The sequence below is a fragment of the Nannospalax galili genome, unplaced genomic scaffold, assembly GCF_000622305.1.
Source record: "Nannospalax galili isolate Female #2095 unplaced genomic scaffold, S.galili_v1.0 scaffold886, whole genome shotgun sequence".
NCBI lineage: Eukaryota > Metazoa > Chordata > Mammalia > Rodentia > Spalacidae > Nannospalax > Nannospalax galili.
This window is the reverse complement of record NW_008355971.1, coordinates 3,374,734-3,388,022: the sequence shown is the minus strand read 5'-3', so window position 1 is coordinate 3,388,022 and position 13,289 is coordinate 3,374,734. Positions and strand designations below refer to the sequence as shown.

Genomic DNA, 13,289 nt, shown 5'->3' with positions numbered 1-13,289 from the left:
CAGCGCGCCATACCCCGCCCCCACCGCCCGCGACGCCCCGCCCCCGCCTCGCCTGGCGGCACGTGACCGCATGGGTCCGGGAGACTGCGCAGGCGCGGGCGCGAACCGCTTGGGGAAGGGAGACCGTTCGCAAACCCCTCGGGGGACAGAAGTGGGTCCGTAGGCGAGACGGGGCTCATTTGCATTATGCGCTCCGCCCCATTCACGCGAGAGAAGGAAGGCAGTTCCATGGGCTGGATTCAGGAAGAGGCGTACTCGGAGTTTTTAAATGCATGGGGTGTTTGTGTGTGTGTGCAAATTAGGTACTTTGCACCGAAAGGCCCACCCCATAGAGCAGAGAAGGCCGTGGAATGGCTAATAGCTGGGTTCGCATTTGCTGTGCAAATATATTTACATAGGCATATCCTCCTCACAGCCTAAGAGGATATTGAGAAATGACTGTGCAGTTAGTTGTAAAGTGTATGTAAATTTGTACGTCAGTAATTTACATAAGCAATTTTTCTTATATATAACGGAGTACGGGATGTCCTCAGGAGAAGCGAAGCCAAGTAGAACAAATGAGCAAATGTGTCTTATTTGCATGACCCGCTCCGCTGTGCCCCTTAAGGGCAACTGTGGGAGTCAGATTAAAGCAACATGGGACTGCCTAAAGAGGACATTTGCAAGACCAGCTCCCTCCGTAGCCCAGGCTAACTTTTGCTTTATGCAGACCAGGGGATTGAATCCGGAGCCCACGCCTGTGCTATGCCAGCGCGCTACCACTACGCCAAGTCCCCAGCCCAGTTCCGGCTCTCTCGCAGAACTTTTAGCGCACCACTCCTGGGAGAGGTAGGCAGATAGGGACATTTGAACCCCGCCCCCCCAACACACACACCCCCAACTCCCAGCCCTACCTAGGTGGGGAGGGGTCTTAGGCGTCTTGTGGGGTTGGCTACCCCTGGACATAGTGGGAGAGCAGCTGAGGCTGTCCTGATGGGGCTGCACCTGTCTCCAGGCCACAGGATGGCTTCAGGGCAGAAGGCAGGCGATCATCAGCATCAAGAAGGACCAGGAGTTGGAGTTGCACAAAGACCCACAGTCCACAGAGGTACACAAAGGATTCATGATCTCTCCTTCCCTGCTCCCCTCTCTGCCCCCCCCCACACTCACGCACAGTGTAAGAGGAGCCAAATTCCTAAGAGTACACATAGGTCTCAGGAGCACATGTATACAGTACAGTGAGCTGCTGCCTCAACTTGCAGACATCAGAGATGCACTGGTAAAACCAGGTGGATTCAAGACCTCCTCCGTTTCCTAAATTCGTTGACCTTGGTGTTCCACAGGACAGTAGGCTCACCAACACAATCACCAGAACAGAGACCCCTCACAGTTACTGCACATATTCCTAAAGACACTACCCCATATACAAGTCCAAGAAAGACTCATGCGTGTCACAAACACAGGCCTGCCTGTGTTGCACACATAAGCTTGGAGCATACACTGGTCATGAAGTGTGTATGCAAGCTGGGCATGGGCACACACTAGTAATCCTAGCCCTAAGGAGGCTGAAGCAGGAAGATCTCAAATTCGAGGCAAGTCTGGAATAAACAGCAAGACCCTGTATCCAAAAGATAAGTGTGCACACGATGACCAACGCCCTCCTTGATGAGTTTGTGAGCCAAGATATAACCCTAGTGCACCCCTAAACCATGTCCCACCCAAGCCTCATGCATATGCTTCTATCAGGGTCCTCTTCTGTCTCCTTGACATCTCCAAATGATAGAGGCCAAGACACAGGTGTAAACAATGCTTTATGAGGGTGGGTGGGGGGGACTAGGCAGGACAGAACAGGCCTCCAAGTAATAAATAACACGTATCACAACAGCAGGGCCAGGCAGGAAGTTGGGGCCAAATGGCCCTGGTCTCACTCAGGCTTTGGGAGTTCTTGGGGTACGGTTAGGGGTTTGGGGGGATGGAGGTTAGCCAAGACAGAGGAAGCAGCAGCAGGTATGGGTTCCCCCTTCCCCCACGGCTCAGTCTTGCCCCAAAGCCAGGCCCCACCAGGCCAGGGAAGGAGGAGGGGTGGAGGGGCAGCTTCTCTGGGGTTGGGGCAGGTTGGGGCCTGGCCTCCTGGGGCCTGGGTCTGGGCCCCAGCCGGAAGGGCAGGGCTGGTCCAGGAGAACAGGTGAGCTGAAAGAAAAGGGTGTGGTGACCTGGAGAGGTCCTGGATCTAGCTAGTTCGCATATGTCTCATTTCTGGGTTTCTTCCTGGCCTGCTTTGTGCCTAATGGTACTCTACTTTCTCCCAGTCTGTGCAGCGTTTGCCTTTGTTCCTCCTCCGCAGGTCATTTGTGGGTGGGGTTCTTTCTCTGAGTATCTCCCTGTTTGTCTGCCTCAGACACCTGTGTGCATCTGTAAAGGGGCAATTCAGTATTTAAATACTGTGCCCCTTGCCAGATGGTGGTGCATACCTGTAATCCCAGCACCCAAGAGATGCAGGCAGGGGGATGCTAAGTTTGAGGCCAGCCTGAGCTACATAATGAGACCCTGTCTCTAAAACAAAACAAAAAAAAGTAAACTAAGTATGTCTCTACTTTTGCAGCTGTGTCCCTTTATGTCCCCAATGACTCAGGCTCCAGGCCTCATTCCAACGATTTTCAAATGGAGAGATACATTAGATTAGCGGTTGTTGCTCTGACTGCATACATTACCTGGAAGCTTCTAGAAATGTTGAAATTACCTCACAATTCCTGAGGTAAAGCTTCCCAACTGATTCTAAAGGGCAGCATTGCAAGGGGTGGGGAGGGCGTTGCTGGACCTTGACTTTTTATTTAAATTGAATAAAATAGAGAGGGTGTGGTGGTTCATATGTATAATCCCAGCGCTCAGTAAGCTGAGTTAGCGGCCTAGAATTAGAAGCCAGCCCAGGCTACAAAATCTAAAGAAAAAAGAAAAAGAGCGCAAGCTGTAAATGTGGCTTGGTAGTGCTGCCTAGCATGCACCAAGGCCTGGGTTCCATCTTCAGGGCCCCACAAACCTGGTACAGTAGTGTGCTCCTGTCATTCTGGCACTCAGGAGGTAGAGACAGGAAGATCAGAACTTCAAGGTCATCTTTGACTACAGAATGAGTTTGAGGCCAGCCTAGGCTACATGAGACCCAGAGAAAAAGGGAAAAAAGGGTGGGGGGGATATATACTTGTCTTCTCATAATTTATCTAGAATTTTAATAAAATCAGTGGATCATGCATAATAAAACTCTTGGTTGGGGCTATAGAGATGGCTCAGTGGTTAAGAGCACTGGCTGCTCTCGCAGAGGACAAGCTTTGACTCCCAGCATGCACATGGTGGCTAATAGCCATCTGCAATTCCAATTCTAAGGGATCTGACACCCTCTTCTGGCCTCTGTGGGCATTGTACATATGTATCCACTTACATGTATGCAGACAAAACACTCGTATACATCAAATGAAAAAAAAATAAACTTCAAAAATTTTTAAAGACTCTTGGTTGAAAGAGACTTGAAGGCAGGCTGGCAGGTGACAGGCACTGGAAAAACTAAGGAATGAATGCTCACTCCACAGGTGTGCAGTTTCCTTTTAGGGGAATGAAAATGTTCTGGAACTAGATACCAAAGACGTGGTTGCACAACTTTATACTGAATGCCACTGAATTGTACTCTCTCAAGTGGCTAAATTTATGAATTCATGAATTTAACTTCAAAAGCAAGAAAGGATATTGATGCCAGGCACAGTGGTGCAAACTCATAATCTCAGTTCTCAAAAGGCTAAGGCAGGAAGATTAATGTTTGAGGCCATCCTCAGGTACACAGCAAGACCCTGTCTCAAAAAAAAAAAAAAATCTACAACGGGGGAGTAGGGGGTAAAAAAAGAGAATTATTAATACAAAAAAATAAAACACTTGAGTTTCATCTATAGGTGTCACTATGTCAGACAAATATATAAAATATAAAAATGATCAACAGTCCATGAAAGCATGGTCTTATCACATTGGCCCACTAAGGGAAGAAACTCTTTGCCAGGCTTCGAGCGACGAATACCGCCTATCCACTGCTGCACAGCAAAATGTTTCCTTTGCTTTGTTATTTTTGTGGTGCTGGGGACTGGACCTAGGAAGGCCTCCTGCATGCCAGGCAAGCACCCTACCACTGACCTACAGAGCCAGCACACACACCCTCTCAGTCTTAAGACAGATAGGAAGGAAAGTAACAAACAGCCCTGTGTTTATCAAGCCTTTAGCAAATGTTAGGCCCTGTTCTAAACACTTCACATGAATTCGCTCATGCAGTCCTCCTGATACACATAGGAAGGAGGTACTATGACTGGTCCCATCTTACAGATGAGGAGACAGGCTCAGCAGTAGCAAGTGCAGAGGCCTGGAAGGACAAAAGAGCACTGACCAAACAGTCATCCTGGACGTCTCTGCTTTCAAATCCCATGGGCATTACATCATGAACCATGCTGGCTCTACCTTCAAAGCAGATCCAGGCCTAAGGACTTTCCCCCACAGAGGGGGAAGGGGGGGGGGGGGGGGGGGGGCTGGGCTTCATGAATTAGCACCCACACCCAGTCACAGAGCTGGGGGTGGGACCAAACCCTGCATGGTCCCACGGGTCTATCAAGGAGTTTAGATCATGCACAGAGAAACAAAGCTTCTAGGAAGAGGGAAAGAGGTTACCAGGGCAAAGACAAAGAAAGCACAGCCTGAAAAAAGACCCAGAGAAACAGAACTTCATATGACTGGAGCAGCCTAAGGGTCAGGGAAAGATGTGAGGGCCTCTGGAGACAGGGTGACAGGGCCCAGTCTCTGAAGAGGGTCAAGCACCAGGCTCAGCAGCTTCCGTGGTGTCTCATGGACCCCAGGAGCCATGGAAGGGACAGAAGCAGGTCTGTTTTAGACAGATCCACTGGTTGCAACTAAAGGAGACAAGCCTAGAGATAGATTAGGGAAGAGAGAACCTGGCCACTTCTCCATCCCCCTCTACTTGCCCTTGGGCAAGCTGTCTGTCTGTCCAGTCTCTTGTCTCTCTCTGAAACAGGGTCTTATGTATCCCAGGCTAGCCTCCAACTATCTATGTAGTGGGGGCCATTTCCTGTGTGCACTGCTATGGTCACAATCAGCATACTCAATGCTAAACCTTGAACCCCAGGCTTCTGTATGCATGCTAGGCAAGCACTCCACCATTAAGCTCCATCCCTAGTCCCCTGCCCGCTTCTCAAGGCAATCTGCGCAGGTCCTGCACTGGCATCTAAGCAATCACCCCTATACCCCAGGGTCTTCCTTCCATGTAGCCAGAGAGACCCCATGATATACTGAATCTGACCTGCTCCTCCCTCCTTTGCTCAGAAGTTCCCTATGGCTCCCGCTGCAACCAGGGTATAAATCAGAGCCTTCCACAGGGCCCAGACACTAGTCAGCTCCCTAACTCCCAACCTCATACTGTACCCCCACATAACCACTCCACCTACACTGATCTCCTCAGTCTTCCTCACCCACACCATGCATTTAATTCTACCCCAGGGCCTTTGCACTTGCTCTTCTCTCCTGTCCTCCAAGACTCCCTCTCTGCCTTGGGTATTTGCTCAAATAATCACCTCAGTTTATTCTGTTTAAAAGGGCATTCTTCCACTCTACCTACCTTATCTGACTCACTTTTTCTCTAGGGCTCTTACAGCCCTAACTACTATATAATTCATGTTCAATGAAGTTATCCTGGAAGTCTGTGTCTTTCAAATCCCATGGGCATTACATCATAAACCAAGCTGGCTCTACCTTCAAAGCAGATCCAGGCCTAAGGACTTTTCCCACAGCCACCCTGGACCTGCCAATGGCTGGGAGGGGAGAGGCTGGGCTTCTTATGGATGATCTATCTCCTCCCAAGAAAATGTAGGTACTATACAGGCAGGGGTTTTTGGTCTGTTTTACCCACTGCAGTCTCCCCAGTGGCTTCACCAGGGCCTAGCACACAGTAGAGGCTCATTACATCAGTTAGAACCAGGAATAGGAGGGTCAGGTGCAGGTGGAGGCTGGCAGAGGTCTGGGGGTGCAGAGGGCACATGGGCTCCCTGGGAAGCCCATGGGCTGGGAAGATGGCTCCTTCGGTTCATGGACTTTTGCATCTTTCTCTGTCACCGTTTTTCTTGTCACGTTTTTCAAGTCTTGAGGGCTGTTGCGTGCCCTGCCCCACCCACAACAGGAGGCCTTCTTGCCTCCCTGAGCACCCCCCGTGTCCCACCTGGCTCTGCAGGTCTCAGCAGCCACAGGGTTGAGGGGCCACGGCCTGGGCGCTGCGAGGCTGCCGCAGCTGACGAAGAGATGCATCACCATACTGAATGCCTGAGCCCATCCTCTCAGGGTCTAGTTCACCTGTGGAGAGGTCAGGAGCATCCCTTAGAGCCCATGGAGCCTTCCACCCCCCCACCCCAGTCCCCAAGCGAGACAGGTGAGCCTCACCTGAGTCAATCTTATTGAGGATGGTGCGCGCACACTTCAGGAAAGCTTCTTCCACGTTCTCCCCCGTGAGAGCGCTGGTCTCCAAGAACATCAGCTCTGCAGGGGCAGGGCCTCCATCAATCCCCACCCTCCACCCCAACCCTGGGTTCCTAAAGAACCTCCATCCAGTCTTGCCCTCACCTTGAGCCTCTATGGACATGTTCCCCTGCAGGGAACACCAGCTTCCTATCTACACACTCACCTAGCTCTTCCTTCCCACCTCAGCCCTTCCCCAGAAACCCCTCCCTGATGACCCCGCTTGAGTCAGACACCTCCTTTGGGTTTCAACAGCCTCCCATGCCTCCCTTGCTCTGCAGTGACTTCTCTGGGCTGTCACTGTCAGCAAATGGTCTGCTTCCCTGCCTCTGGCCCAAGGTACTGCCAACCCCATCAGAGTGCTGACTTCATCCATGGGATCCAGCCCCATTAAGCATCCTTCCAAGCCCAACAGACAGGGCTTCACAATGGGAAAGTTAAAGGCAGGATCCAAAACCACATCTACCTAGTAGCAAAACCTGCTCTAAACCCCGGGTTCTGAAAACAAGGGAGATGTGAGCTGGGCACAGCTGTGTACTCTCTACAGTCCTAGCCCCCTAGAGGCGGGGATGGGGCAGTCAGGAGGGGACTGGAGAGATGGCTCAGCGGTTAAGAGCACTGGCTGCTCTTAGAGAGGACCTGGGGTCAATCCCTACCACCCACATGGAAGTTAGGAACTTTCTGTAACTCCAGTTCCAGGAGATCCAACACCCTCTTCTGATCCCACAGGCATTGCATGACACAGGTGCACTTATACACATGCAGGCAATACACTCATACACATAAAATAAAAATAAAATATATATTTTTAAAAAGACAATTAGGGCCGGGCGTGTAGCACATGCCTTTAATCCCAGCACTCGGGAGGCAGAGGCAGGTGGATCTCTGTGAGTTCAAGGCCAGCCTGGTCCACATAGTGAGTTCCAGGACAGCTGAGGCTACAGAGAGACCCTGTCTCAAAAAGACAATTAGGTGTTCAAGGTCAGCATGGACAATACAACATAATGAATTTGCAGCTAGTCTCAAAACAAGCCAAACATGGTGGCACACACCTTTAATCCCAGCACTTGAAAGGCAAAGGCAGATCTCTTTGAGTTCAAAGCCATAGCCAGTTCCAGGGCAGCCAGGGCTACATAACGAGGCCATCTCAAAAAACAAATAACAAATAATAATTTTTAAGGGGGCTGAGGGTATATTCGTTTGGTTAGGTGCTTGCCCAGCATGCACAAAGCCCTGGGTTTGACCCCTAACATCACATAAACTGGGCATGGTAGCATATGCCTGTAATCCCAGCACTTGGGGGAGGGAAACTCAGGAGGAATTCAGGGTCATCCTCATGTACAGAGTTTGAGGTAAGCCTAGGCAACATGAGACTCTATCTCAAAAAACCAAATAGCTGGGACTAGAGATACTGCTCAGCCATTAAGAGCAGAGGAACCAGGTTCAGTTCCCAACACTCACATGGTGGCACACAACTGCCTACAACTCCAGTTCCAGGGGACCCAACACCCTCGTGTGACTTCCAGGCATGCATGTGGTACACATACATACAAGCAGGCAAAATATTCATACACATAAAAAATAAACCTTAAAACAAATAACTAAAAAACTGGTCCACGAAAATTGGGAGGACACAGGCAGGCCCCAAGTGAGCAGGTGTGGAACCTCTAGCCAGCCCACATTTCCAAATGGATTTACACAAACCTTTTTCTTGGTTTCCCTGCCCCCTGCCCCCAGACTTTCCACCCCAGAGCTAGAGATGGAAAACAGGACCTCAACCATGCTAAGCTGAGCCACACTCCGCACCCCTCACTGCTGGATTCTAGGTAAGTGCTTTCCCACTGAGCCATGTCCCCAGATCCTCATGGCTGGATTCGAAGCAAGTTTTCTGCTGCTGAGCTACACTCTCAGCCCTTCACTGGGAGTCCAGGCAAACACTCTAGCACACAGCCACACCCCCACTTGCAAACCTTCTGACAGCCTGCATCAGTCCACACCATTCCCCTAAGCACCAGGGGCCTGTGCCCTTGGGTTCCACTCTGGCTTATTCACAAATGTGCCTGCCTCTACAGTCATCTGAATTCGTAGTCTCCACATTAAACCAGTGCCCTGTGTCTCTCTACTGTGGTGAAAACTTCTCAGCAGCAGCCACTCTGTGCCAAAAGGCACTAAGGGCATGACAGGCAGCCCCCTAGCTAGTACACTACTCATCCCTTTCCAGCTGAGGAAATTGCAGACCACAGTGGTCACATGGCTCAACATGTGGATTTGAAGCAGATTAGCTGAAGCACGCATGTCCAAGGGACAGCCACTGAGAGCTAGGATGTACATGGTCACAGTGGACTGACCCATCCCTCTGCCTATCATCCAGTCCACAGCACAGCCCTCACCGTTCTCTTGGGCAAAGCGAGAGGCCTCTAGGAAAGTGACTTCTCGCTCAGGGTCCAGGTCCTTCTTGTTACCACAGAGGATGACCACGATATTGGGGCTGGCCAGCGTTCGGGCATCAGTCAGCCATGCAGTCAGTGAGTTGTATGTTTCCCGGCTGTGTAGAAAGGGCAGAAGAGGGAGGCAGCAAAGGAGAGGGACCATCTGGGCCCCACCTCACCCATGCCACACATGCCATGCACCCACCTGGTGATGTCGTACACCAACAGGGCTCCAGCTGCCCCTCGGTAATAACTCCGCGTCACCGACCTGTGGGGCCAGGGGGACCCAGTCACCCCCAAGGCTGGGATCTGCCCCGGGACTGCCCCCCTCTGTGGAGAGAGACTAGTGGTTCGAAGGCCCCCCTTCACTGCTGGCCCATCCTCCAAAACCTCCTGATCTTGATCTGGTCAAGATACCATTTCTCTTTGCTTCACACTCTGTCTCTATTATTATTATATTATTATTATTATTATTATTATTATTATTATTATTACTTTGGTTTGTTAAGACAGAGTCTCTCTCTCTCTCTGTGATCCAGGCTGACCTAAAACTGACTATATTGCCCAAGCTGGCCTCAAAATTGAAGCAATCCTCCTGCCTCAGCCTCCAAAGTGGTGTGCCACCACATCCAGGAATGCTAGAGATTGAACCCAGGGCCATGTGCATGCTAGGTAAATTCTCTACTACTGAGCTACAATCCCAGCCTTTTTATTTTAATTTTAGTCAGGGTCACACTAACTTGCCCAAGCTGACTCCAAACTCACTTGAGTACTCCAGGGAGGCCTGGAACTCACTCACTCTTCCTTCTTTCCTTCCTTCCTTCTCTTCCTCATACATTTATTTCTCGTGTGGGTGTGCATAGGTATGTACATGCCACACCCCCAGACCCTCACTGGGGAGTCTAGGCAGGGGCTCTACCACCAAGCCATACCCCAGCCCCTCACTGGGGGATCCTAGGCAGGTGCTCTACCACTGAGCCACACCCCAGTTCCTCACTGGGGGATTCTAGGCAGGTGCTCTACCACTGAGCCACATCCCAGCCCCTCACTGGGGGATTCTAGGCAGGTGCTCTACCACCCAGCCATACCCCAGCCCCTCACTGGGGGATTCTAGGCAGGGGCTTTCAGTCTAAGCACTACCATATCCCAAGCTTCTCTTTTCTCTCCCTCTTCCTCCCTCCCTCCCTCTCTCTCTCTCTCTCCCCAGACATGGGGATCAAACCCAGGGCCTATAACTCCAGTCTCTTGTTTTAAAAAAATATTTTATCTATTATTTTTATTTTCTGTGTGTGAGTGTATTGCTTGCCCACATGTATGTGAGTGCACCCGTGTCGTGCAATGCCACAGAGGTCAGAAGAGGGCGTCGGATTCCCCTGGAACTGAAGGACAGTTTGTAGCCACCATGTGGGTGCTGGGAATCGAACCCAGGTCCTCTGCAAAAGCAGTCAGTGCTCTTAACCACTGAGCCATCTCTCCAGCCCCCAACTCCAGTCCTTTTTAAAGTTTGATTTGGGAACTTGGCGTGGTGGCACACAGCTTTAATCCCAGCATTTAGGAGGCAGAGGCAGGTGGATCTCTGTGAGTTCAAGCCTAGCCTGGTCTACATAGTGAGTTCCAGGCCAGCTGGGGCTATAGAGAGACCCTGTCTCAAAAAGATCAAAAATAAATTAATTAATTTTCATTTGGAAGCAGTCTCACTAAGCCTGCCTCAGTCTCCTGTGTATTTGGGGTTACAGTCCTGCATAGCCACATTCAACTTCTCTTCAGGACTTCCCTCTCTCCTCAGCTAGATGGCCCCTATGAACAATGGTCTTGTCTCTCCCTCCCTCTACCTTCCCTGCCCTCTCTCCATCTCCTCACTCACTGTGTCCCTGAATGATTATGCACCCTTCTCTCTTGTCCTCCCTCCCTCCCTGGTACCCAGGCCACCTACCGAAACCGCTCCTGGCCAGCAGTGTCCCAAATCTGTAGCTTCACAGTCTTCCCCCCAACGCTGACCACTCGGGATCCAAACTCCACTCCAATAGTGTGGTTGGAGTCCTGCTTGACTGGGAGTGGAAGGGAAAGAGGAGGCAGTGCAGAGGCTGCAGACCTCCTTCACGTCTGCAAACCCATTCTCACTGCTGGGTTGCCAGAGAACACAGCAAAGACCATCCACCAAGACCAGGGCCAGGCCTACAGCCTTGGAGCTATACCATTGGCAACCCCTGCCCACTCTACCTGCTGCCCACTTACTCACACCATGCCCACACTTAGAGATCAGGAAACTCACACTTATTCTCAATGAACTGATGAAGGAGACATGATTTGCCAGTTCCCGCACTGCCAATCACCAGGAATTTGAAGAGGAAGTCTAAGCAGATAGTGTCAAAAAAAAAAAAAAAAAAAAAAACACAAGGAGACAAAGAAAAAGAAATGGAACAAGGCAGGAAACAAGTAGTTAGAAGGAAAACTCAGACAAAGGCAAAAGCAGAGTCATACACAACAACAATAAAGCATGGCTTTATTTAATTTTCTTTTTTTTTTTGAGATAGGCTCTCCCTGTAGCCCCAGCTGGCCTGGAACTCCCTATGTAAACCAGGCTGGCCTTGAGGAGATCCACCTGACTCTGCCTCCCAAGTGCTGGGATTAAAGGCATGTGCCACCACGCCCGGCACAGGGGACGTTGCTTTTTAAATAATTTGCAGTGCTGTGGCTAGAACTCAGGACATCTTGTATGCTAGGCAAGTGTTTTACCTCACAGTGAGCCACACCCAGCCCAAGATGGATGCTTGAAACAGTTTCACTATGTATCCCAGGCTAACCTAGAATTTACTATGTAGCCCAAACTGTTCTCAAACTCCAAACACTCCTCCTGCCTTAGTTTCCAGGGAGGTGCTGGGATTACAGCATCTGCCACCATTCCCTGCTCCTTCCTTCCCTCCTTCCTTCCTTCCTTCCCCCCAGACAGGGTGTCACAGTGTAACCCTATCATACACTGAACTCCAAAACTCCTGCCTCAGTCTCCCTGGGATTACAGACATGTGTCGCTTTGTAGTCCAGGCTGACCTCTAACTTGAAGCAATCGTCCTGCCTCAGCCTCCCTAGTGCTGAGATAACAGATGTGCAAGATTAGTCTTAAATAGTGCTCACACGCCAGGCACAGTTCTAAAGGTTTTTATGTACATCAATAGCTCATTTGACGGTAAAAGAAAGCTCTAAAGAGGGACGTGTACTACTAATAATTATCCCTGCTTTCCAGATGAGGAAAATGAGGCCAGAAAGGTTAACTGACTTGCCCAAGGCCACACAGCTGGACAGAGCTAAGATTCAAACCCAGCCTAAAGCAAGACCTTAACTATTCCATTTAATCAAGGATGGCGATCTGGCCTCTATTCCTCTTGACTTCACCTCCTACCACCCTCTCACTCATTCACTCTGCCACAGTCTCTTGACATTCGGGCTACTTCCTGAACTGGTTCCCTCCTCAAGGTCTGTGCACTAGATCACTTGGCTTTTCTGTTTGTTGAATTAATGCAGCTCCTAAGCCAGAGCAGTCTACTGCTCTCTGCTCTCCCTCCACCCACTGGGTATAGTACTGTTTCCAACTCCAAACCTCTTCTCCCCACCCTTTACCCAGAACACTGGCCTCTACTCTCAAGCTTAAGCCCCATTCCTTGACACCAAGTTCCAACTCTAACAAAAAAAAAGGTCACTTCAGACCTCTCAAACCAGATTAACCCCAAGGTCCAGAGCATCTATGCAAGGTTCCCTCTCTAGGCCACACAGCATGACCCCTGGCCATTCATTCAGCCCCGCCCTATTCACTCACGCTCCGCCCCTTCCATGAAGGCTCACGGCACGCATCAAGGCCTACCCTGATCCCACTATGACCAGCACCCTCAGATCCCACCCTAGGGCTACTGAAACCACACAGCAGACCCTAAGCTCCACCCACATCGATTAGGCTCAGCCCCAGACCCACAAACCCCCTCCCAGCATCCACTTAGGCCCTGCCCCCCCAATGGGGGCAGACCCCGCCCCCTGGTCTATAAAGCCCCGCCCCATTTCCACAGGCCGCATCCTCTCCCGGCCTGGACCCCAGCCCCCAGCTTTGGCCCATCACCCTCACCGTAGGTCTCGGCCATGACTCGGTGGTGGCCGCTGAGGGCCGCAATATGGCGCCGCGGCCGCGCCTGCTCCTCGGCTTGCAGCCGTTCCACTCGGCCTGCAACCCCGGCTCCTTCCTACTCCCGGACCGGCGCCGCCACTTCCGCCTTCACCGCCCTCCCCCCCCATCCCCCCCTCGCGCACGACCCGCTAGAGCTGCGGGATACCAGGCCACGCTTCTCAAAG

The 13,289-nt window shown here is 51.1% G+C and overlaps 1 protein-coding gene across 3 annotated transcripts in view; it reads right to left on the bottom strand.

Annotated features, from left to right (window-relative positions):
• The window catches only part of Rab4b (RAB4B, member RAS oncogene family), a 14,424-nt gene extending 1,186 nt beyond the window's left edge, over positions 1-13,238 (bottom strand). Inside the window, exons 1-8 of one of the 3 annotated variants that reach the window (XM_008854020.2) lie at positions 13,066-13,237; positions 11,227-11,307; positions 10,888-11,002; positions 9,160-9,222; positions 8,916-9,070; positions 6,451-6,546; positions 6,233-6,363; positions 1,774-2,169 (exon numbers count right to left, since the gene is read on the bottom strand). In XM_008854020.2, the coding sequence (XP_008852242.1) occupies positions 6,248-6,363; positions 6,451-6,546; positions 8,916-9,070; positions 9,160-9,222; positions 10,888-11,002; positions 11,227-11,307; positions 13,066-13,081 (642 nt within the window). In that variant the 5' untranslated portion in view covers positions 13,082-13,237 and the 3' untranslated portion in view covers positions 1,774-2,169; positions 6,233-6,247. Of the gene's footprint in view, positions 1-1,773; positions 2,392-6,232; positions 6,364-6,450; positions 6,547-8,915; positions 9,071-9,159; positions 9,223-10,887; positions 11,003-11,226; positions 11,308-13,065 lie in introns of those variants that run through there. The other 2 variants (XM_008854021.2, XM_008854022.3) reach the window with 2 other exon arrangements.
• Between the last annotated feature and the right edge of the window lie 51 nt (positions 13,239-13,289).